This window comes from Chiloscyllium plagiosum, unplaced genomic scaffold, assembly GCF_037043375.1.
Source record: "Chiloscyllium plagiosum isolate Xiang-an unplaced genomic scaffold, Cpla_swu_hap1 HiC_scaffold_27, whole genome shotgun sequence".
NCBI classification, from domain to species: domain Eukaryota; kingdom Metazoa; phylum Chordata; class Chondrichthyes; order Orectolobiformes; family Hemiscylliidae; genus Chiloscyllium; species Chiloscyllium plagiosum.
In genome coordinates this window covers 74,514,858-74,539,454 of record NW_028270165.1, presented here as the reverse complement: position 1 = coordinate 74,539,454, position 24,597 = coordinate 74,514,858, and the positions used below count along the sequence as shown (strand labels likewise).

General features: G+C 57.4%; 1 protein-coding gene across 1 annotated transcript in view; it reads left to right on the top strand.

Annotated features, from left to right (window-relative positions):
• The window catches only part of LOC122545955 (E3 ubiquitin-protein ligase RNF212B-like), a 442,187-nt gene that overhangs the window by 108,083 nt on the left and 309,507 nt on the right, over positions 1-24,597 (top strand). Inside the window, exons 4-5 of the mRNA XM_087974890.1 lie at positions 958-1,073; positions 2,920-2,980. Of these exons, the coding sequence (XP_087831016.1) occupies positions 958-1,073; positions 2,920-2,980 (177 nt within the window). The remainder of the gene's footprint in view (positions 1-957; positions 1,074-2,919; positions 2,981-24,597) is intronic.

Here is a 24,597-nt window from a genome sequence, read left to right as displayed (position 1 = left end):
TTACACATCCACACAGAATCACACAGGGTCAGTCTCACTCCCTGTGATTACACATCCACACAGAATCACACAGGGTCAGTATCACACCCTGTGATTACACGTCCACACAGAATGACACAGGGTCAGTATCACTCCCTGTGATTACACATCCTCACAGAATCACACAGGGTCCGTCTCACTCCCTGTGATTACACATCCACACAGAATCACACAGGGTCAGTCTCACTCCCTGTGATTACACATCCACACAGAATCACACAGGGTCTGTGGGTCTTCCTGTGATTACAAACCCCCTAAGGGCATGTGATGTGTTGTGCCATCAAAGGTTATGGTGCGAATTTGCAATTCATGGTGGACTGGGTAACTTTTTTAAATGTATTTTTCACTTCCACACAGAATCACACAGGGTCCAGTTCGTTGGTGCCGACCCAGATATCCCTAACCTAGTCTATTCCCACCTGCCAGCGCTCGGCCCATACCCTTCCTATTCATGTCCCCGTCCACCTTTTAAACGCTGTCATTGTACCAGCCTCCACCACTTCCTCTGGCAGCTCATTCCATACACGTACCACCCCCTTCGTGAAAAAGTTGTCCCTAATATGTGTCTTTTATACCTTTCCTGCGTGCGGTGGCTGTTTAATCCACATTCCAAAACACCTTCGTTGCTATTAAGTTTCTCAGGCTCGGATTCAGACCTCGAGGGTCGCTGTGTTCGGCAGCAACCACTGTCTAATCTGCTGCAGTGATTTAAAGGGGTCGCCTGGGGGGGCGGGGTGCTGTTCGCACTGTTACCGTCTCGGAGCTGGTGACCCCCAACATATCTATGGGCGACACCCCCCCCTCCGCCCCGCACTGAAACCAGGGACGCTGGATTCTTCATCCCCCCCCTGGGGGGGGGCGGTGCTGTATGTCTGACCCTGGATCTGCTCCCTGACCTGTCTGCCTGCTCCTTCCCAGGTGACCAGGTTCCAGAGGAAGCAGGCAGAGCTACTTCTTTCCTTCTACAAGCACAAGATTTCCAAAATGGAGGCTGCCCTGCAGGAGGCGCAGTGCAAGATCAGACTGCAGGAGAAGTAAGTGGGAGTGTCTCCATCGTCCAGATTTAACGCACCTTCACACTCAGTGAATCGCAGAATCCCCACCATGTGGAAACAGGCCCTTCGGCCCAACAGGTCCGCACCAACCCTCCGAAGAGTAACCCACTTAGACCCATTCCCCCAACCCTATTACTCTATACTCAACCCTGACTAACGCACCTAACCTACACATCCCTGGGCATTATGGGTAATTTAGTGTGGCCAATCCACCCTAACCTGCACATCCCTGGGCACTATGGGTAATTTAACATGGCCAATCCACTCTAACCACATCCCTGGGCACTATGGGTAATTTAGCATGGCCAATCCACCCTAACCTGCACATCCCTGGGCACTATGGGTAATTTAACATGGCCAATCCACTCTAACCACATCTCTGGGCACTATGGGTAATTTAGTATGGCCAATCCACCCTAACCTGCACATATTTGGACAGTGGGCGGAAACCGGAGCACCCGGAGGAAACCCCCACAGACACTTTGAGAAAATTTGCAGACTCCACACAGAGAGTGGCCCGAGGCTGGAATTGAACTTTGGTCCCTGGTGCTGTGAAGCAGCACGACCCGCCACTGAGCCGCCGTGCCACCCCCCAAACCTCCGTGTCGCGCGTTACCTCGATATCGCGTGATACGAGCAACACGCTTCCCATGGGTTTTCACCTTGCTGTCAGTGACGGGTCCGTTTGGAGGGACCCGTTCTCTGCAAGCCAAAAGGAAGTTGTTCATCCACAGAGCTCGGGGGGGGGGGGGGCTGCGTCGGCCAATCAGAATGGACGTTCCCAACAATCACCACCCTTTTTGTTTTCCCGTCGTGGGGATTGTTGGAACCGTCTGAAAATTGGCATTCTGGCATTTTTGCTCCATCGAGGGTCAAGTGAAAATCTTCTGCACCAGGTCCGTCTCCTCTCCAGTGTCTGGTTCCTGTGGTTTACCGCTGTCGCTTGTGTGAACATTCCTCCAATTTAATCCTCTCCCTGCTCTTGCTTTCATCCATATTCCCTCAGAGATGGAGAAACGCAGGGGCTTGGGGATTGGCGAGGTTGGTTGGGCGATGTAATGTTGGCCAACCTTTATCAATGGGTGTCCATGGACTGTCCTCCCTCGTTGGAGAGGTTATAGCTGCGGCATGCGCACCCACGTATAAGAACACGAGGAACAGCAGAACGTAACCATTCGGGCCATCGAGCCTGTCCTGTCTCTCTCAGCACAATCCTGGCTGTTCATGGGGCTCTCGGCTCCAGTTTCCCACCCTCCCACCAGATTTCTCGATGACCCGAGAGGATGAAGATCTGCTGATCCCGGCCTTCAAAGTCCTTGACAGTGGAGCGTGCACAACGCCCCCCTGCCCTCCCCCCGGGGGGAAATCAGCAATCATTCAAAATGGTCTGATGTAAGACAGTCCCCTTACCCTTGAGACAGTGAGCCCCCACAACCAGGGGAACCCCACACACACACACACTCTCTTGCAGAGGGGGTGGGGGGTGGCGTAGGTGCAGGTGTCTTAAATCTCCCAAGGGAGGGTTTCACTTCCGTCCAGTGCCCACCCGCACCACACTGAGACTGAAGGCATCCCACCTCAAACACCAAGAGGTGGTACAGCGGCTCAGTGCTCAGCACCACTGCCTCACGGTGCCAGGGACCTGGGTTCGATCCCACCCTCGGGGTGGGGCGACTGTCCGTGTGGAGTTTGCATGTTCCCCCCACTGCACCATTGGAGCTGGCCAAGCCCCAGCCCAGATCCCCACCGTGCAGTCGGAAAGGGAAATGAACAGGAAGGGCCTTTTTAACGGGTTTCTGTCCCCTCCCTTCCTCACCCCAAACAGGGAGACGGCAGCACTCAGGAGCCAAGTGGACGAGATGAAAAAGCTGATCACCATGGCGATGGTGAGTCCCTCCTCCTGATCATGGGCTGGTAGGAACAGCAGCCCCAACGCCGATATCTCCTCAATGTTCGCACCCTCACATCCACAATCACCACCTCCCAATCTCGGGTCACCCTCATCACTCCCAATCTCACCTCTGCTCTCTCTCACACTCACCGTCCCCTCAGCTCTCTCTCACACTCACCGTCCCCTCTGCTCTCACTCACACATACGATCTCCTCTGCTCTCTCACACACTCACCGTCCCCTCTGCTCTCACACACTCACCTTCCCCTCTGCTGTCTCTCACACTCACCGTCCCCTCTGCTCTCTCTCACACTCACCCTCCCCTCTGCTGTCTCTCACACTCACCGTCCCCTCTGCTCTCTCACACACTCACCGTCCCCTCTGCTCTCTCACACAATCACCGTCCCCTCTGCTCTCTCACACACTCACTGTCCCCTCTGCTCTCTCACACTCACTGTCTTCCTCTGCTCTCTCACACACTCACCGTCCCCCCTGCTCTCTCTCACACTTACCGCCCCCTCTGCTCTCTCACACACTCACTGTCCCCTCTTCTTTCTCTCACACTCACCGTCCCCTCTGCTCTCACACTCACCTTCCCCTCAGCTCTCTCACACTCACCGTCCCCTCTGCTGTCACACACTCACCTCCCCCTGCTCACTCTCACCCACCGTCCCCTCTGCTCTCACACTCACCGTCCCCTCTGCTCTCTCTCACACTCACAACCCCCCTCTGCTCTCTCTCACACTCACCGTCCCCTCTGCTCTCTCCCACATTCACCGTTCCTGCTGCTCTCTCTCACACTCACTGTCCCCTCTGCTGTCTCACACTCACCGTCCCCTCTGCTCTCTCTCACACTCACAATCCCCTCTGCTCTCTCTCACACTCACCGTCCCCTCTGCTCTCTCTCACACTCACCATTCCCGCTGCTCTCTCTCACACTCACCGTCCCCTCTGCTGTCTCACACTCACCGTCCCCTCTGCTCTCTCTCACACTCACCGTCCCCTCCTTTTTATCTCACACTCACCGTCTTTTCTGCTCTCTCACACTCACTGTCCCCTCTGCTCTCTCACACTCACCATCCCCTCTGCTCTCTCACACTCACAGTCCCCTCTGCTATCTCACACACTCACCATCCCCTCTTCTTTCTCACACACTCACCGTCCCCTCTGCTCTCACACTCACCTTCCCCTCAGCTCTCTCACACTCACCGTCCACTCTGCTGTCACACACTCACTTCCCCCTGCTCACTCTCATCCACCGTCCACTCTGCTCATTCACACACTCACCTCCCCCTGCTCACTCTCACCCACCGTCCCCTCTGCTCTCTCACACTCACCGTCCCCTCTGCTCTCTCACACTCACCGTCCCCTCTGCTCTCTCTCACACTCACCATCCCCTCTGCTCTCTCACACTCACCATCCCCTCAGCTCTCTCTCACACTCACTGTCCCCTCTGCTCTCTCACACTCACTGTCTCCTCTGCTCTCTCACACACTCACCGTCCCCCCTGCTCTCTCTCACACTCACCGTCCCCTCTGCTCTCTCTCACACTCACCGTCTTTTCTGCTCTCTCACACTCACTGTCCCCTCTGCTCTCTCACACTCACCTCCCCCTGCTCTCTCTCACACTCACCGTCCCCTCTGCTCTCACACTCACCGTCCCCTCTGCTCTCACACTTACAGTCCCCTCTGCTCTCTCACACTCACCGTCCCCTCTGCTGTCACACACACACCTCCCCCTGCTCACTCTCACCCACCGTCCCCTCTGCTCTCGCTCACACCCACAGTCCCCTCTGCTCTCTCTCACACTCACTGTCCCCTCTGCTGTCACACACTCACCTCCCCCTGCTCACTCTCACCCACCGTCCCCTCTGCTCTCACACTCACTGTCCCCTCTGCTCTCTCTCACACTCACAATCCCCTCTGCTCTCTCTCACACTCACTGTCCCCTCTGCTCTCTCTCACATTCACCGTTCCTGCTGCTCTCTCTCACACTCACTGTCCCCTCTGCTGTCTCACACTCACCGTCCCCTCTGCTCTCTCTCACACTCACAATCCCCTCTGCTCTCTCTCACACTCACCGTCCCCTCTGCTCTCTCTCACACTCACCATTCCCGCTGCTCTCTCTCACACTCACCGTCCCCTCTGCTGTCTCACACTCACCGTCCCCTCTGCTCTCTCTCACACTCACCATCCCCTCTGCTCTCTCACACTCACTGTCCCCTCTGCTCTCTCACACACTCACTGTCTCCTCTGCTCATTCACACTCACTATCCCCTCGGCTGTCACACACTCACCATCCCCTCTGCTCTCTCACACTCACCGTCCCCTCTGCTCTCTCTCACACTCACCGTCCACTCTGCTGTCACACACTCACCTCCCACTGCTCTCTCTCACCCACCGTCCCCTCTGCTCTCTCACACTCACCGTCCCCTCTGCTCTCTCACACTCACCGTCCCCTCTGCTCTCACACTCACCGTCCCCTCTGCTCTCTCTCACACTCACTGTCCCCTCTGCTCTCTCACACTCACTGTCTCCTCTGCTCTCTCTCACACTCACCGTCCCCTCTGCTCTCTCACACACTCACTGTCCCCTCTTCTTTCTCTCACACTCACCGTCCCCTATGCTCTCTCTCACACTCACCGTCTTTTCTGCTCTCTCACACTCACTGTCCCCTCTGCTCTCTCACACTCACTGTCCCCTCTGCTCTCTCACACACTCACTGTCCCCTCTGCTCATTCACACTCACTGTCCCCTCTGCTGTCACACACTCACCATCCCCTCTGCTCTCTCACACTCACCGTCCCCTCTGCTCTCTTTCACACTCACCGTCCACTCTGCTGTCACACACTCACCTCCCACTGCTCTCTCTCATCCACCGCCCCTCTGTTCTCTCACACTCACCGTCCCCTCTGCTCTCTCTCACACTCACCGTCCCCTCTGCTCTCTCATCCTCACTGAACCTCTGCTCTCTCTCACACTCACCGTCCCCTCTTCTTTCTCTCACACTCACCGTCCCTTCTGCTCTCTCTTACACTCACCGTCCCCTCTGCTCTCTCTCACACTCACCGTCTTTTCTGCTCTCTCACACACACTGTCCCCTCTGCTCTCTCTCACACTCACCGTGCCCTCTGCTCTCACACTCACCGTGCCGCCTGCTCTCTATCACACTCACCGTCCACTCTTCTCTCTCTCACACTCACTGTCCCCTCTGCTCTCTCACACTCACCGTCCCCTCTGTTCTCTCTCACACTCACCATCCCCTTTTCTTTCTCTCACACTCACCGTCCCCTCTGCTCTCTCTTACACTCACCGTCCCCTCTGCTCTCTCTCACACTCACCGTCCCCTCTGTTCTCTCTCACACTCACCATCCCCTTTTCTTTCTCTCACACTCACCGTCCCCTCTGCTCTCTCTTACACTCGCCGTCCCCTCTTCTCTCTCTCTCACACTCACCGTCTTTTCTGCTCTCTCATACTCACAGTCCCCTCTGCTCTCACTCACACTCACCGTCCCCTCTGCTCTCTCACACACTCACTGTCCCCTCTGCTCTCTTACACACGCACCGTCCCCTCTGCTCTCTCTTACACTCACCGTCCCCTCTGCTCTCTCTCACACTCACCGTCCTTTTTGCTCTCTCTCACACTCACCGTCCTCTCTGCTCTTGCTCACACTCACCCTCCCCTCTGCTCTCGCTCACACTCACCATCCCCTCAGCTCTCTCACACTCACAGTCCCCTCTGCTCTCTCTCACACTCACTGTCCCCTCTGCTCTCTCTCACACTCACCGTCCCCTCTGCTCTCGCTCACACTTACCGTCCCCTCTGCTCTCTCACACACTCACCGTCTTTTCTGCTCTCTCACACTCACTATCCCCTCTGCTCTCTCACACACTCACCGTCCCCTCTGCTCTCTCTCACACTCACCGTCCCCTCTGCTCTCTCACACTCACCGTCCTGTCTGCTCTCTCACACACTCACCGGTTCCTCTGCTCTCTCTCACACTCACTGTCCCCTCTGCTCTCTCACACACTCACTGGCCCCTCTGCTGTCTCTCACCCTCACCGTCCCCTCTGCTCTCTCTCACACTCACCGTCTCCTCTGCTCTCTCACACACTCACCGTCCCCTCTGCTCTCTCACACACTCACCGTCCCCTCTGCTCTCTCACACACTCACCGTCCCCTCTGCTCTCTCACACTCACTGTCTCCTCTGCTCTCTCTCACACTCACCGTCCCCTCTGCTCTCTCTCACCCTCACTGTCCCCTCTGCTCTCTCACACTCACCGTCCCCTCTGCTCTCACTCACACTCACAGTCCCGTCTGCTCTCTCTCACACTCACCGTCCCCTCTGCTCCCTCACACTCACCGTCCCCCCTGCTCTCTCTTACACTCACCGTCCCCTCTGCTGTCACACACTCACCACCCCCTGCTCTCTCACACTCACCGTCCCCTCTGCTCTCTCACACACTCACCGTCCCCTCTGCTCTCTCACACACTCACCGTCCCCTCTGCTCTCTATCACTCTCACCATCCCCTCTGCTCTCTCTCACACTCACCATCCCCTCTGCTCTCTCTCACACTCACCGTCCCCTCTGCTCTCTCTCACACTCACCATCCCCTCTGCTCTCTCTCACACTCACCGTCCCCTCTGCTCTCACACTCACCGTCCCCTCTGCTCTCTCTCACACTCACAACCCCCCTCTGCTCTCTCTCACACTCACCGTCCCCTCTGCTCTCTCCCACATTCACCGTTCCTGCTGCTCTCTCTCACACTCACTGTCCCCTCTGCTGTCTCACACTCACCGTCCCCTCTGCTCTCTCTCACACTCACAATCCCCTCTGCTCTCTCTCACACTCACCGTCCCCTCTGCTCTCTCTCACACTCACCATTCCCGCTGCTCTCTCTCACACTCACCGTCCCCTCTGCTGTCTCACACTCACCGTCCCCTCTGCTCTCTCTCACACTCACCGTCCCCTCCTTTTTATCTCACACTCACCGTCTTTTCTGCTCTCTCACACTCACTGTCCCCTCTGCTCTCTCACACTCACCATCCCCTCTGCTCTCTCACACTCACAGTCCCCTCTGCTATCTCACACACTCACCATCCCCTCTTCTTTCTCACACACTCACCGTCCCCTCTGCTCTCACACTCACCTTCCCCTCAGCTCTCTCACACTCACCGTCCACTCTGCTGTCACACACTCACTTCCCCCTGCTCACTCTCATCCACCGTCCACTCTGCTCATTCACACACTCACCTCCCCCTGCTCACTCTCACCCACCGTCCCCTCTGCTCTCTCACACTCACCGTCCCCTCTGCTCTCTCACACTCACCGTCCCCTCTGCTCTCTCTCACACTCACCATCCCCTCTGCTCTCTCACACTCACCATCCCCTCAGCTCTCTCTCACACTCACTGTCCCCTCTGCTCTCTCACACTCACTGTCTCCTCTGCTCTCTCACACACTCACCGTCCCCTCTGCTCTCTCTCACACTCACCGTCCCCTCTGCTCTCTCTCACACTCACCGTCTTTTCTGCTCTCTCACACTCACTGTCCCCTCTGCTCTCTCACACTCACCTCCCCCTGCTCTCTCTCACACTCACCGTCCCCTCTGCTCTCACACTCACCGTCCCCTCTGCTCTCACACTTACAGTCCCCTCTGCTCTCTCACACTCACCGTCCCCTCTGCTGTCACACACACACCTCCCCCTGCTCACTCTCACCCACCGTCCCCTCTGCTCTCGCTCACACCCACAGTCCCCTCTGCTCTCTCTCACACTCACTGTCCCCTCTGCTGTCACACACTCACCTCCCCCTGCTCACTCTCACCCACCGTCCCCTCTGCTCTCACACTCACTGTCCCCTCTGCTCTCTCTCACACTCACAATCCCCTCTGCTCTCTCTCACACTCACTGTCCCCTCTGCTCTCTCTCACATTCACCGTTCCTGCTGCTCTCTCTCACACTCACTGTCCCCTCTGCTGTCTCACACTCACCGTCCCCTCTGCTCTCTCTCACACTCACAATCCCCTCTGCTCTCTCTCACACTCACCGTCCCCTCTGCTCTCTCTCACACTCACCATTCCCGCTGCTCTCTCTCACACTCACCGTCCCCTCTGCTGTCTCACACTCACCGTCCCCTCTGCTCTCTCTCACACTCACCATCCCCTCTGCTCTCTCACACTCACTGTCCCCTCTGCTCTCTCACACACTCACTGTCTCCTCTGCTCATTCACACTCACTATCCCCTCGGCTGTCACACACTCACCATCCCCTCTGCTCTCTCACACTCACCGTCCCCTCTGCTCTCTCTCACACTCACCGTCCACTCTGCTGTCACACACTCACCTCCCACTGCTCTCTCTCACCCACCGTCCCCTCTGCTCTCTCACACTCACCGTCCCCTCTGCTCTCTCACACTCACCGTCCCCTCTGCTCTCACACTCACCGTCCCCTCTGCTCTCTCTCACACTCACTGTCCCCTCTGCTCTCTCACACTCACTGTCTCCTCTGCTCTCTCTCACACTCACCGTCCCCTCTGCTCTCTCACACACTCACTGTCCCCTCTTCTTTCTCTCACACTCACCGTCCCCTATGCTCTCTCTCACACTCACCGTCTTTTCTGCTCTCTCACACTCACTGTCCCCTCTGCTCTCTCACACTCACTGTCCCCTCTGCTCTCTCACACACTCACTGTCCCCTCTGCTCATTCACACTCACTGTCCCCTCTGCTGTCACACACTCACCATCCCCTCTGCTCTCTCACACTCACCGTCCCCTCTGCTCTCTTTCACACTCACCGTCCACTCTGCTGTCACACACTCACCTCCCACTGCTCTCTCTCATCCACCGCCCCTCTGTTCTCTCACACTCACCGTCCCCTCTGCTCTCTCTCACACTCACCGTCCCCTCTGCTCTCTCATCCTCACTGAACCTCTGCTCTCTCTCACACTCACCGTCCCCTCTTCTTTCTCTCACACTCACCGTCCCTTCTGCTCTCTCTTACACTCACCGTCCCCTCTGCTCTCTCTCACACTCACCGTCTTTTCTGCTCTCTCACACACACTGTCCCCTCTGCTCTCTCTCACACTCACCGTGCCCTCTGCTCTCACACTCACCGTGCCGCCTGCTCTCTATCACACTCACCGTCCACTCTTCTCTCTCTCACACTCACTGTCCCCTCTGCTCTCTCACACTCACCGTCCCCTCTGTTCTCTCTCACACTCACCATCCCCTTTTCTTTCTCTCACACTCACCGTCCCCTCTGCTCTCTCTTACACTCACCGTCCCCTCTGCTCTCTCTCACACTCACCGTCCCCTCTGTTCTCTCTCACACTCATCATCCCCTTTTCTTTCTCTCACACTCACCGTCCCCTCTGCTCTCTCTTACACTCGCCGTCCCCTCTTCTCTCTCTCTCACACTCACCGTCTTTTCTGCTCTCTCATACTCACAGTCCCCTCTGCTCTCACTCACACTCACCGTCCCCTCTGCTCTCTCACACACTCACTGTCCCCTCTGCTCTCTTACACACGCACCGTCCCCTCTGCTCTCTCTTACACTCACCGTCCCCTCTGCTCTCTCTCACACTCACCGTCCTTTTTGCTCTCTCTCACACTCACCGTCCTCTCTGCTCTTGCTCACACTCACCCTCCCCTCTGCTCTCGCTCACACTCACCATCCCCTCAGCTCTCTCACACTCACAGTCCCCTCTGCTCTCTCTCACACTCACTGTCCCCTCTGCTCTCTCTCACACTCACCGTCCCCTCTGCTCTCGCTCACACTTACCGTCCCCTCTGCTCTCTCACACACTCACCGTCTTTTCTGCTCTCTCACACTCACCGTCCCCTCTGCTCTCTCTCACACTCACCATCCCCTCTGCTCTCTCTCACACTCACCGTCCCCTCTGCTCTCACACTCACCGTCCCCTCTGCTCTCTCTCACACTCACAACCCCCCTCTGCTCTCTCTCACACTCACCGTCCCCTCTGCTCTCTCCCACATTCACCGTTCCTGCTGCTCTCTCTCACACTCACTGTCCCCTCTGCTGTCTCACACTCACCGTCCCCTCTGCTCTCTCTCACACTCACAATCCCCTCTGCTCTCTCTCACACTCACCGTCCCCTCTGCTCTCTCTCACACTCACCGTCTTTTCTGCTCTCTCACACACACTGTCCCCTCTGCTCTCTCTCACACTCACCGTGCCCTCTGCTCTCACACTCACCGTGCCGCCTGCTCTCTATCACACTCACCGTCCACTCTTCTCTCTCTCACACTCACTGTCCCCTCTGCTCTCTCACACTCACCGTCCCCTCTGTTCTCTCTCACACTCACCATCCCCTTTTCTTTCTCTCACACTCACCGTCCCCTCTGCTCTCTCTTACACTCACCGTCCCCTCTGCTCTCTCTCACACTCACCGTCCCCTCTGTTCTCTCTCACACTCACCATCCCCTTTTCTTTCTCTCACACTCACCGTCCCCTCTGCTCTCTCTTACACTCGCCGTCCCCTCTTCTCTCTCTCTCACACTCACCGTCTTTTCTGCTCTCTCATACTCACAGTCCCCTCTGCTCTCACTCACACTCACCGTCCCCTCTGCTCTCTCACACACTCACTGTCCCCTCTGCTCTCTTACACACGCACCGTCCCCTCTGCTCTCTCTTACACTCACCGTCCCCTCTGCTCTCTCTCACACTCACCGTCCTTTTTGCTCTCTCTCACACTCACCGTCCTCTCTGCTCTTGCTCACACTCACCCTCCCCTCTGCTCTCGCTCACACTCACCATCCCCTCAGCTCTCTCACACTCACAGTCCCCTCTGCTCTCTCTCACACTCACTGTCCCCTCTGCTCTCTCTCACACTCACCGTCCCCTCTGCTCTCGCTCACACTTACCGTCCCCTCTGCTCTCTCACACACTCACCGTCTTTTCTGCTCTCTCACACTCACCGTCCCCTCTGCTCTCTCTCACACTCACCATCCCCTCTGCTCTCTCTCACACTCACCGTCCCCTCTGCTCTCACACTCACCGTCCCCTCTGCTCTCTCTCACACTCACAACCCCCCTCTGCTCTCTCTCACACTCACCGTCCCCTCTGCTCTCTCCCACATTCACCGTTCCTGCTGCTCTCTCTCACACTCACTGTCCCCTCTGCTGTCTCACACTCACCGTCCCCTCTGCTCTCTCTCACACTCACAATCCCCTCTGCTCTCTCTCACACTCACCGTCCCCTCTGCTCTCTCTCACACTCACCATTCCCGCTGCTCTCTCTCACACTCACCGTCCCCTCTGCTGTCTCACACTCACCGTCCCCTCTGCTCTCTCTCACACTCACCGTCCCCTCCTTTTTATCTCACACTCACCGTCTTTTCTGCTCTCTCACACTCACTGTCCCCTCTGCTCTCTCACACTCACCATCCCCTCTGCTCTCTCACACTCACAGTCCCCTCTGCTATCTCACACACTCACCATCCCCTCTTCTTTCTCACACACTCACCGTCCCCTCTGCTCTCACACTCACCTTCCCCTCAGCTCTCTCACACTCACCGTCCACTCTGCTGTCACACACTCACTTCCCCCTGCTCACTCTCATCCACCGTCCACTCTGCTCATTCACACACTCACCTCCCCCTGCTCACTCTCACCCACCGTCCCCTCTGCTCTCTCACACTCACCGTCCCCTCTGCTCTCTCACACTCACCGTCCCCTCTGCTCTCTCTCACACTCACCATCCCCTCTGCTCTCTCATACTCACCATCCCCTCAGCTCTCTCTCACACTCACTGTCCCCTCTGCTCTCTCACACTCACTGTCTCCTCTGCTCTCTCACACACTCACCGTCCCCTCTGCTCTCTCTCACACTCACCGTCCCCTCTGCTCTCTCTCACACTCACCGTCTTTTCTGCTCTCTCACACTCACTGTCCCCTCTGCTCTCTCACACTCACCTCCCCCTGCTCTCTCTCACACTCACCGTCCCCTCTGCTCTCACACTCACCGTCCCCTCTGCTCTCACACTTACAGTCCCCTCTGCTCTCTCACACTCACCGTCCCCTCTGCTGTCACACACACACCTCCCCCTGCTCACTCTCACCCACCGTCCCCTCTGCTCTCGCTCACACCCACAGTCCCCTCTGCTCTCTCTCACACTCACTGTCCCCTCTGCTGTCACACACTCACCTCCCCCTGCTCACTCTCACCCACCGTCCCCTCTGCTCTCACACTCACTGTCCCCTCTGCTCTCTCTCACACTCACAATCCCCTCTGCTCTCTCTCACACTCACTGTCCCCTCTGCTCTCTCTCACATTCACCGTTCCTGCTGCTCTCTCTCACACTCACTGTCCCCTCTGCTGTCTCACACTCACCGTCCCCTCTGCTCTCTCTCACACTCACAATCCCCTCTGCTCTCTCTCACACTCACCGTCCCCTCTGCTCTCTCTCACACTCACCATTCCCGCTGCTCTCTCTCACACTCACCGTCCCCTCTGCTGTCTCACACTCACCGTCCCCTCTGCTCTCTCTCACACTCACCATCCCCACTGCTCTCTCACACTCACTGTCCCCTCTGCTCTCTCACACACTCACTGTCTCCTCTGCTCATTCACACTCACTATCCCCTCGGCTGTCACACACTCACCATCCCCTCTGCTCTCTCACACTCACCGTCCCCTCTGCTCTCTCTCACACTCACCGTCCACTCTGCTGTCACACACTCACCTCCCACTGCTCTCTCTCACCCACCGTCCCCTCTGCTCTCTCACACTCACCGTCCCCTCTGCTCTCTCACACTCACCGTCCCCTCTGCTCTCACACTCACCGTCCCCTCTGCTCTCTCTCACACTCACTGTCCCCTCTGCTCTCTCACACTCACTGTCTCCTCTGCTCTCTCTCACACTCACCGTCCCCTCTGCTCTCTCACACACTCACTGTCCCCTCTTCTTTCTCTCACACTCACCGTCCCCTATGCTCTCTCTCACACTCACCGTCTTTTCTGCTCTCTCACACTCACTGTCCCCTCTGCTCTCTCACACTCACTGTCCCCTCTGCTCTCTCACACACTCACTGTCCCCTCTGCTCATTCACACTCACTGTCCCCTCTGCTGTCACACACTCACCATCCCCTCTGCTCTCTCACACTCACCGTCCCCTCTGCTCTCTTTCACACTCACCGTCCACTCTGCTGTCACACACTCACCTCCCACTGCTCTCTCTCATCCACCGCCCCTCTGTTCTCTCACACTCACCGTCCCCTCTGCTCTCTCTCACACTCACCGTCCCCTCTGCTCTCTCATCCTCACTGAACCTCTGCTCTCTCTCACACTCACCGTCCCCTCTTCTTTCTCTCACACTCACCGTCCCTTCTGCTCTCTCTTACACTCACCGTCCCCTCTGCTCTCTCTCACACTCACCGTCTTTTCTGCTCTCTCACACACACTGTCCCCTCTGCTCTCTCTCACACTCACCGTGCCCTCTGCTCTCACACTCACCGTGCCGCCTGCTCTCTATCACACTCACCGTCCACTCTTCTCTCTCTCACACTCACTGTCCCCTCTGCTCTCTCACACTCACCGTCCCCTCTGTTCTCTCTCACACTCACCATCCCCTTTTCTTTCTCTCACACTCACCGTCCCCTCTGCTCTCTCTTACACTCACCGTCCCCTCTGCTCTCTCTCACACTCACCGTCCCCTCTGTTCTCTCTCACACTCACCATCCCCTTTTCTTTCTCTCACACTCACCGTCCCCTCTGCTCTCTCTTACACTCGCCGTCCCCTCTTCTCTCTCTCTCACACTCACCGTCTTTTCTGCTCTCTCATACTCACAGTCCCCTCTGCTCTCACTCACACTCACCGTCCCCTCTGCTCTCTCACACACTCACTGTCCCCTCTGCTCTCTCTCACACTCACCGTCCTTTTTGCTCTCTCTCACACTCACCGTCCTCTCTGCTCTTGCTCACACTCACCGTCCCCTCTGCTCTCTCTTACACTCGCCGTCCCCTCTTCTCTCTCTCTCACACTCACCGTCTTTTCTGCTCACTCACACTCACCGTCCCCTCTGCTCTCACTCACACGCACCGTCCCCTCTGCTCTCTCTTACACTCACCGTCCCCTCTGCTCTCTCTCACACTCACCGTCCTTTTTGCTCTCTCTCACACTCACCGTCCTCTCTGCTCTTGCTCACACTCACCCTCCCCTCTGCTCTCGCTCACACTCACCATCCCCTCAGCTCTCTCACACTCACAGTCCCCTCTGCTCTCTCTCACACTCACTGTCCCCTCTGCTCTCTCTCACACTCACCGTCCCCTCTGCTCTCGCTCACACTTACCGTCCCCTCTGCTCTCTCACACACTCACCGTCTTTTCTGCTCTCTCACACTCACTATCCCCTCTGCTCTCTCACACACTCACCGTCCCCTCTGCTCTCTCTCACACTCACCGTCCCCTCTGCTCTCTCACACTCACCGTCCTGTCTGCTCTCTCACACACTCACCGGTTCCTCTGCTCTCTCTCACACTCACTGTCCCCTCTGCTCTCTCACACACTCACTGGCCCCTCTGCTGTCTCTCACCCTCACCGTCCCCTCTGCTCTCTCTCACACTCACCGTCTCCTCTGCTCTCTCACACACTCACCGTCCCCTCTGCTCTCTCACACACTCACCGTCCCCTCTGCTCTCTCACACACTCACCGTCCCCTCTGCTCTCTCACACTCACTGTCTCCTCTGCTCTCTCTCACACTCACCGTCCCCTCTGCTCTCTCTCACCCTCACTGTCCCCTCTGCTCTCTCACACTCACCGTCCCCTCTGCTCTCACTCACACTCACAGTCCCGTCTGCTCTCTCTCACACTCACCGTCCCCTCTGCTCCCTCACACTCACCGTCCCCCCTGCTCTCTCTTACACTCACCGTCCCCTCTGCTGTCACACACTCACCACCCCCTGCTCTCTCACACTCACCGTCCCCTCTGCTCTCTCACACACTCACCGTCCCCTCTGCTCTCTCACACACTCACCGTCCCCTCTGCTCTCTATCACTCTCACCATCCCCTCTGCTCTCTCTCACACTCACCATCCCCTCTGCTCTCTCTCACACTCACCGTCCCCTCTGCTCTCTCTCACACTCACCATCCCCTCTGCTCTCTCTCACACTCACCGTCCCCTCTGCTCTCACACTCACAGTCCCCTCTGCTCTCTCTCACACTCACCGTCTTTTCTGCTCTCTCACACTCACTGTCCCCCCTGCTCTCTCTCACACTCACCGTCCCCTCTGCTCTCACACTCACCGTCCCCTCTGCTCACTCTCACACTCACAGTCCCCTCTGCTCTCACTCACACTCACCGTCCCCTCTGCTCTCTCACACACTCACTGTACCCTCTGCTCTCTCTCACACTCACCGTCTTTTCTGCTCTCTCACACTCACCGTCCCCTCTGCTCTCTCACACACTCACTGTCCCCTCTGCACTCTCTCACACTCACTGTCCCCTCTGCTCTCTTACACACTCACCGTCCCCTCTGCTCTCTCTCACACTCACCGTCTTTTCTGCTCTCTCACACTCACCGTCCCCTCTGCTCTCTCACACACTCACCTTCCCCTCTGCTCTCACTCACACTCACAGTCCCGTCTGCTCTCTCTCACACTCACCGTCCCCTCTGCTCTCTCACACACTCACTGTCCCCTCTGCACTCTCTCACACTCACTGTCCCCTCTGCTCTCTTACACACTCACCGTCCCCTCTGCTCTCTCTCACACTCACCGTCTTTTCTGCTCTCTCACACTCACCGTCCCCTCTGCTCTCTCACACACTCACCTTCCCCTCTGCTCTCACTCACACTCACAGTCCCGTCTGCTCTCTCTCACACTCACTGTCCCCTCTGCTGTCACACACTCACAGTCCCCCCGACTCTCTCTCACACTCACCGTCCCCTCTGCTCTCTCACACACTCACCATCCCCTCTTCTTTCTCTCACACTCACCGTCCCTTCTGCTCTCTCTTACACTCACCGTCCCCTCTGCTCTCACACTCACCGTCGCCTCTGCTCTCTCTCACACTTACCGTCCTTTCTGCTCTCTCACACTCACTGTCCCCTCTGCTCTCTCTCACACTCACCGTCCTCTCTGCTCTTGCTCACACTCACCGTCCCCTCTGCTCTCTCACACTCACCGTCCCCTCTGTTCTCTCACACACTCACCATCCCCTCTTCTTTCTCTCACACTCACCGTCCCTTCTGCTCTCTCTTACACTCACCGTCCCCTTTGCTCAAACACTCACAGTCCCCTCTGCTCTCTCTCACACTCACCGTCTTTTCTGCTCTCTCACACTCACTGTCCCCCCTGCTCTCTCTCACACTCACCGTCCCCTCTGCTCTCACACTCACCGCCCCCTCTGCTCACTCTCACACTCACAGTCCCCTCTGCTCTCACTCACACTCACCGTCCCCTCTGCTCTCTCACACACTCACTGTCCCCTCTGCTCTCTTACACACTCACCGTCCCCTCTGCTCTCTCTCACACTCACCGTCTTTTCTGCTCTCTCACACTCACCGTCCCCTCTGCTCTCTCACACACTCACCTTCCCCTCTGCTCTCTTACACACTCACCGTCCCCTCTGCTCTCTCTCACACTCACCGTCTTTTCTGCTCTCTCACACTCACCGTCCCCCCTGCTCTCTCTCACACTCACTGTCCCCTCTGCTGTCACACACTCACAGTCCCCCCTACTCTCTCTCACACTCACCGTCCCCTCTGCTGTCGCACACTCACCACCCCCTGCTCTCTCACACTCACCGTCCCCTCTGCTCTCTCACACACTCACCGTCCCCTCTGCTCTCTCACACACTCACCGTCCCCTCTGCTCTCTATCACACTCACCATCCCCTCTGCTCTCTCACACACTCACCATCCCCTCTGCTCTCTCTCACACTCACCGTCCCCTCTGCTCTCTCACACACTCACCATCCCCTCTTCTTTCTCTCACACTCACCGTCCCCTCTGCTCTCTCTCACACTCACTGTCCCCTCTACTCTCTCTCACACTCACCGTCCCCTCTGCTCTCACACACTCACTGTCCCCTCTGCTCTCTCACACACTCACCATCCCCTCTGCTCTCTCACACACTCACCGTCCCCTCTGCTCTCTCTCACACTCACCATCCCCTCTGCTCTCTCTCACACTCACCATCCCCTCTGCTCTCTCTCACACTCACCATCCCCTCTTCTTTCTCTCACACTCACCGTCCCTTCTGCTCTCTCTTACACTCACCGTCCCCTCTGCTCTCACACTCACCGTCGCCTCTGCTCTCTCTCACACTTACCGTCCTTTCTGCTCTCTCACACTCACTGTCCCCTCTGCGCTCTCTCACACTCACCGTCCCCTCTGCCATCTCTCACACTCACCTTCCCCTCTGCTCTCTCTCACACTCACCGTCCTCTCTGCTCTTGCTCACACTCACCGTCCCCTCTGCTCTCACTCACACTCACAGTCCCCTCTGCTCTCTCACACACTCACCTTCCCCTCTGCTGTCTCTCTCACACTCACAGTCCGCTCTGCTCTCTCTCACACTCACCGTCCCCTCTGCTCTCTCACACTCACCGTCCCCTCTGTTCTCTCACACACTGACCGGTTCCTCTGCTCTCTCTCACACTCACCGTCCCCTCTGCTCTCTCACTCACACTCACCGTCCATTCTGCTCCCTCACACTCACTGTCCCCTCTGCTCACTCACACTCACCGTTCCCTCTGCTCTCTCTTACACTCACCGTCCCCTCTACTCTCTCACACTCACCGTCCCCTCTGCTCTCTCTCTCACACTCACAGTCCCATCTGCTCTCTCTCACACTCACCGTCCATTCTGCTCTCTCTTATACTCACCGTCCCCTCTGCTCACTCTCACACTCACCGTTCCCTCTGCTCTCTCTCACACTCACTGTCCCCTCTACTCTCTCTCACACTCACCGTCCCCTCTGCTCTCTCACTCACACTCACCGTCCATTCTGCTCCCTCACACTCACTGTCCCCTCTGCTCTCTCACACTCACCGTTCCCTTTGCTCACTCTCACACTCACCGTCCCCTCTGCTCTCTTTCACACTCACTGTCCCCTCTACTCTCTCTCACACTCACCGTCCCCTTTGCTCACTCTCACACTCACTGTCCCCTCTGCTCTCTTACACACTCACCGTCCCCTCTACTCTCTCTCACACTCACCGTCCCCTCTACTCTCTCACACTCACCGTCCCCTCTGCTCTCTCACACTCACCGTCCCCTCTGCTCTCTCTCACACTCACCGTCCCCTTTGCTCACTCTCACACTCACCGTCCCCTCTGCTCACTTTCACACTCACTGTCCCCTCTACTCTCTCTCACACTCACCGTCCCCTCTGCTCTCTATCACTCTCACCATCCCCTCTGCTCTCTCTCACACTCACCATCCCCTCTGCTCTCTCTCACACTCACCGTCCCCTCTGCTCTCTCACACACTCACCATCCCCTCTTCTTTCTCTCACACTCACCGTCCCCTCTGCTCTCTCTCACACTCACTGTCCCCTCTACTCTCTCTCACACTCACCGTCCCCTCTGCTCTCTCACACACTCACTGTCCCCTCTGCTCTCTCACACACTCACCGTCCCCTCTGCTCTCTCACACACTCACCGTCCCCTCTGCTCTCTATCACACTCACCATCCCCTCTGCTCTCTCTCACACTCACCATCCCCTCTGCTCTCTCTCACACTCACCGTCCCCTCTGCTCTCTCACACACTCACCATCCCCTCTTCTTTCTCTCACACTCACCGTCCCTTCTGCTCTCTCTTACACTCACCGTCCCCTCTGCTCTCACACTCACCTCCGCCTCTGCTCTCTCTCACACTCACCGTCCTTTCTGTTCTCTCACACTCACTGTCCCCTCTGCTCTCTCACACACTCACCGTCCCCTCTGCTCTCTCTCACACTCACCGTCCTCTCTGCTCTTGCTCACACTCACCATCCCCTCTGCTCTCACTCACACTCACCGTCCCCTCTGCTCTCTCACACACTCACCTTCCCCTCTGCTCTCTCTCTCACACTCACAGTCCCCTCTGCTCTCTCTCACACTCACCGTCCATTCTGCTCTCTCTTATACTCACCGTCCCCTCTGCTCACTCTCACACTCACCGTCCCCTCTGCTCTCTCACACACTCACCATCCCCTCTGCTCTCTCACACACTCACCATCCCCTCTTCTTTCTCTCACACTCACCGTCCCCTCTGCTCTCTCTCACACTCACTGTCCCCTCTACTCTCTCTCACACTCACCGTCCCCTCTGCTCTCACACACTCACTGTCCCCTCTGCTCTCTCACACACTCACCGTCCCCTCTGCTCTCTATAACACACACCATCCCCTCTGCTCTCTCTCACACTCACCATCCCCTCTGCTCTCTCTCACACTCACCGTCCCCTCTGCTCTCTCACACACTCACCATCCCCTCTGCTCTCTCTCACACTCACCGTCCCTTCTGCTCTCTCACACACTCACCATCCCCTCTTCTTTCTCTCACACTCACCGTCCCCTCTGCTCTCTCTCACACTCACTGTCCCCTCTACTCTCTCTCACACTCACCGTCCCCTCTGCTCTCTCACACACATCCACGTCCCCTCTGCTCTCTCACACACTCACCGTCCCCTCTGCTCTCTATCACACTCACCATCCCCTCTGCTCTCTCTCACACTCACCGTCCCCTCTGCTCTCTCACACACTCACCATCCCCTCTTCTTTCTCTCACACTCACCGTCCCTTCTGCTCTCTCTTACACTCACCGTCCCCTCTGCTCTCACACTCACCGTCGCCTCAGCTCTCTCTCACACTTACCGTCCTTTCTGCTCTCTCACACCCTCACCGTCCCCTCTGCTCTCTCACACTCCCCGTCCCCTCTGCTCTCTCTCACACTCACCGTCCCCTCTGCTCTCTCACACACTCACCCTCCCCTCTGCTCTCTCTCACGCTCAACGTCCCCTCTGCTCTCTCTCACACTCACCGTCCCCTCTGCTCTCTCACACAGTCACCATCCCATCTGCTCTCTCACACTCACTGTCCCCTCTGCTCTCTCACACACTCACTGTCCCCTCTGCTCTTTCTCACACTCACTGTCCCCTCTGCTCTTTCTCACACTGACCGTCCCCTCTGCTCTCTCACACTCACCATCCCCTCTGATCTCTCACACACTCACTGTCCCCTCTGCTCTCTCACACACTCACCGTCCCCTCTGCTCTCTCACACTCACCGTCCCCTCTGTTCTCTCACACACTCACCATCCCCTCTTCTTTCTCTCACACTCACCGTCCCCTCTGCTCTCTCACACTCACCGTCCCCTCTGTTCTCTCACACACTCCCCATCCCCTCTTCTTTCTCTCACACTCACCGTCCCTTCTGCTCTCTCACACTCACCGTCCCCTCTGCTCTCACACTCACAGTCCCCTCTGCTCTCTCTCACACTCACCGTCTTTTCTGCTCTCTCACACTCACTGTCCCCCCTGCTCTCTCTCACACTCACCGTCCCCTCTGCTCTCACACTCACCGTCCCCTCTGCTCTCTCTCACACTCACAGTCCCCTCTGCTCTCACTCACACTCACCGTCCCCTCTGCTCTCTCACACACTCACCGTCCCCTCTGCTCTCTCACACACTCACCATCCCCTCTGCTCTCTATCACACTCACCATCCCCTCTGCTCTCTCTCACAGTCACCATCCCCTCTGCTCTCTCTCACACTCACCGTCCCCTCTGCTCACTCTCACACTCACCATCCCCTCTTCTTTCTCTCACACTCACCGTCCCCTCTGCTCTCTCTCACACTCCCTGTCCCCTCTACTCTCTCTCACACTCACCGTCCCCTCTGCTCTCACACACTCACTGTCCCCTCTGCTCTCTCACACACTCACCGTCCCCTCTGCTCTCTCACACACTCACCGTCCCCTCTGCTCTCAATCACACTCACCATCCCCTCTGCTCTCTCTCACACTCACCATCCCCTCTGCTCTCTCTCACACTCACCGTCCCCTCTGCTCTCTCACACACTCACCATCCCCTCTTCTTTCTCTCACACTCACCGTCCCTTCTGCTCTCTCTTACACTCACCGTCCCCTCTGCTCTCACACTCACCGTCGCCTCTGCTCTCTCTCACACTCACCGTCCTTTCTGCTCTCTCACACTCACTGTCCCCTCTGCGCTCTCTCACACTCACCGTCCCCTCTGCTCTCTCTCACACTCACCGTCCTCTCTGCTCTTGCTCACACTCACCGTCCCCTCTGCTCTCACTCACACTCACCGTCCCCTCTGGTCTCTCACACACTCACCTTCCCCTCTGCTGTCTCTCTCACACTCACAGTCCGCTCTGCTCTCTCTCACACTCACCGTCCATTCTGCTCTCTCTTACACTCTGCGTCCCCTCTGCTCACTCTCACACTCACCGTCCCCTCTGCTCTCTCTCACACTCACTGTCCCCTCTACTCTCTCTCACACTCACCATCCCCTCTGCTCTCTCACTCACACTCACCGTCCATTCTGCTCCCTCACACTCACTGTCCCCTCTGCTCTCTCACACTCACCGTTCCCTCTGCTCTCTCACACTCACCGTTCCCTCTGCTCACTCTTACACTCACCGTCCCCTCTGCTCTCTCACACTCACCGTCCCCTCTGCTCTCTCACACTCACCGTCCCCTCTGCTCTCTCTCACACTCACCGTCCCCTTTGCTCACTCTCACACTCACCGTCCCCTCTGTTCTCTCTCACACTCACTGTCCCCTCTACTCTCTCTCACACTCACCGTCCCCTCTGCTCTCTCTCACACTCACTGTCCCCTCTCCTCTCTCACACTCACCGTCCCCTCTGCTCTCTCTCACACTCACCCTCCCCTCTGCTCTCTCTCACGCTCACCGTCCCCTCTGTTCTCTGTCACACTCACCGTCCCCTCTGCTCTCTCACACACTCACCGTCCCCTCTGCTCTCTCTCACACTCACTATCCCCTCTGCTCTCTCACACACTCACCGTCCCCTCTGCTCTCTCTCACACTCACCGTCCCCTCTGCTCTCTCACACTCACCGTCCTCTCTGCTCTCTCACCCACTCACCGGTTCCTCTGCTCTCTCTCACACTCACTTTCCACTCTGGTCTCTCTCACACTCACCGTCCCCTGTCCTCTCTCTCACACTCACCGTCCCCTCTGCTCTCTCACACTCACTGTCTCCTCTGCTCTCTCTCACACTCACCGTCCCCTCTGCTCTCTCACACACTCACCATCCACTCTGCTCTCTCACACACTCACTGTCCCCTCTGCTCATTCACACTCACTGTCCCCTCTGCTCTCTCTCACAATCACTGTCCCCTCTGCTCTCTCACACACTCACTGTCCCCTCTGCTTTCTTACACACTCACCGTCCCCTCTTCTTTCTCTCACACTCACACCGTCCCCTCTGCTCTCTCACACTCACCATTCCCCCTGCTCTCTCTCACCCACCGTCCCCTCTGCTCTCACACTCACCGTCCCCTCTGCTCACTCTCACCCGCCGTCCCCTCTGCTCTCTCACACTCACCGTCCCCCCGCTCTCTCTCACACTCACCGTCCCCCTGCTCTCTCTCATACTCACCGTCCCCTCTGCTGTCACACACTCACCGTCCCCCCGCTCTCTCTCACACTCACAGTCCCCTCTGCTCTCTCTCACACTCACCGTCCCCTCTGCTCTCTCACACTCACCGTCCCCTGTGTTCTCTCACACACTCACCATCCCCTCTTCTTTCTCTCACTCTCACCGTCCCTTCTGCTCTCTCTTACACTCACCGTCCCCTCTGCTCTCACACTCACCGTCCACTCTGCTCTCTCTCACACTCACCGTCTTTTCTGCTCTCTCACACTCACCGTCCACTCTGCTCTCTCTCACACTCACCGTCCCCTCTGCTCTCACACTCACCGTCCCCTCTGCTCACTCTCACACTCACAGTCCCCTCTGCTCTCTCACACACTCACTGTCCGCTCTGCTCTCTTACACACTCACCGTCCCCTCTGCTCTCTCTCACACTCACCGTCTTTTCTGCTCTCTAACACTCACCGTCCCCTCTGCTCCCTCACACTCACCGTCCCCTCTGCTCACTCTCACACTCACCGTCCCCTCTGCTCTCTCACACTCACCGTCCCCTCTGCTCTCTCACACTCTCCGTCCCCTCTGCTCTCTCTTACACTCACCGTCCCCTCTGCTCACTCTCACACTCACCGTCCCCTCTGCTCTCTCACACACTCACTGTCCCCTCTACTCTCTCTCACACTCACCGTCCCCTCTGCTCTCTCTCACACTCACTGTCCCCTCTCCTCTCTCACACTCACCGTCCCCTCTGCTCTCTCTCACACTCACCCTCCCCTCTGCTCTCTCTCACGCTCACCGTCCCCTCTGCTCTCTCTCACACTCACCGTCCCCTCTGCTCTCTCACACACTCACCGACCCCTCTGCTCTCTCTCACACTCACTATCCCCTCTGCTCTCTCACACACTCACCGTCCCCTCTGCTCTCTCTCACACTCACCGTCCCCTCTGCTCTCTCACACTCACCGTCCTCTCTGCTCTCTCACCCACTCACCGGTTCCTCTGCTCTCTCTCACACTCACTGTCCCC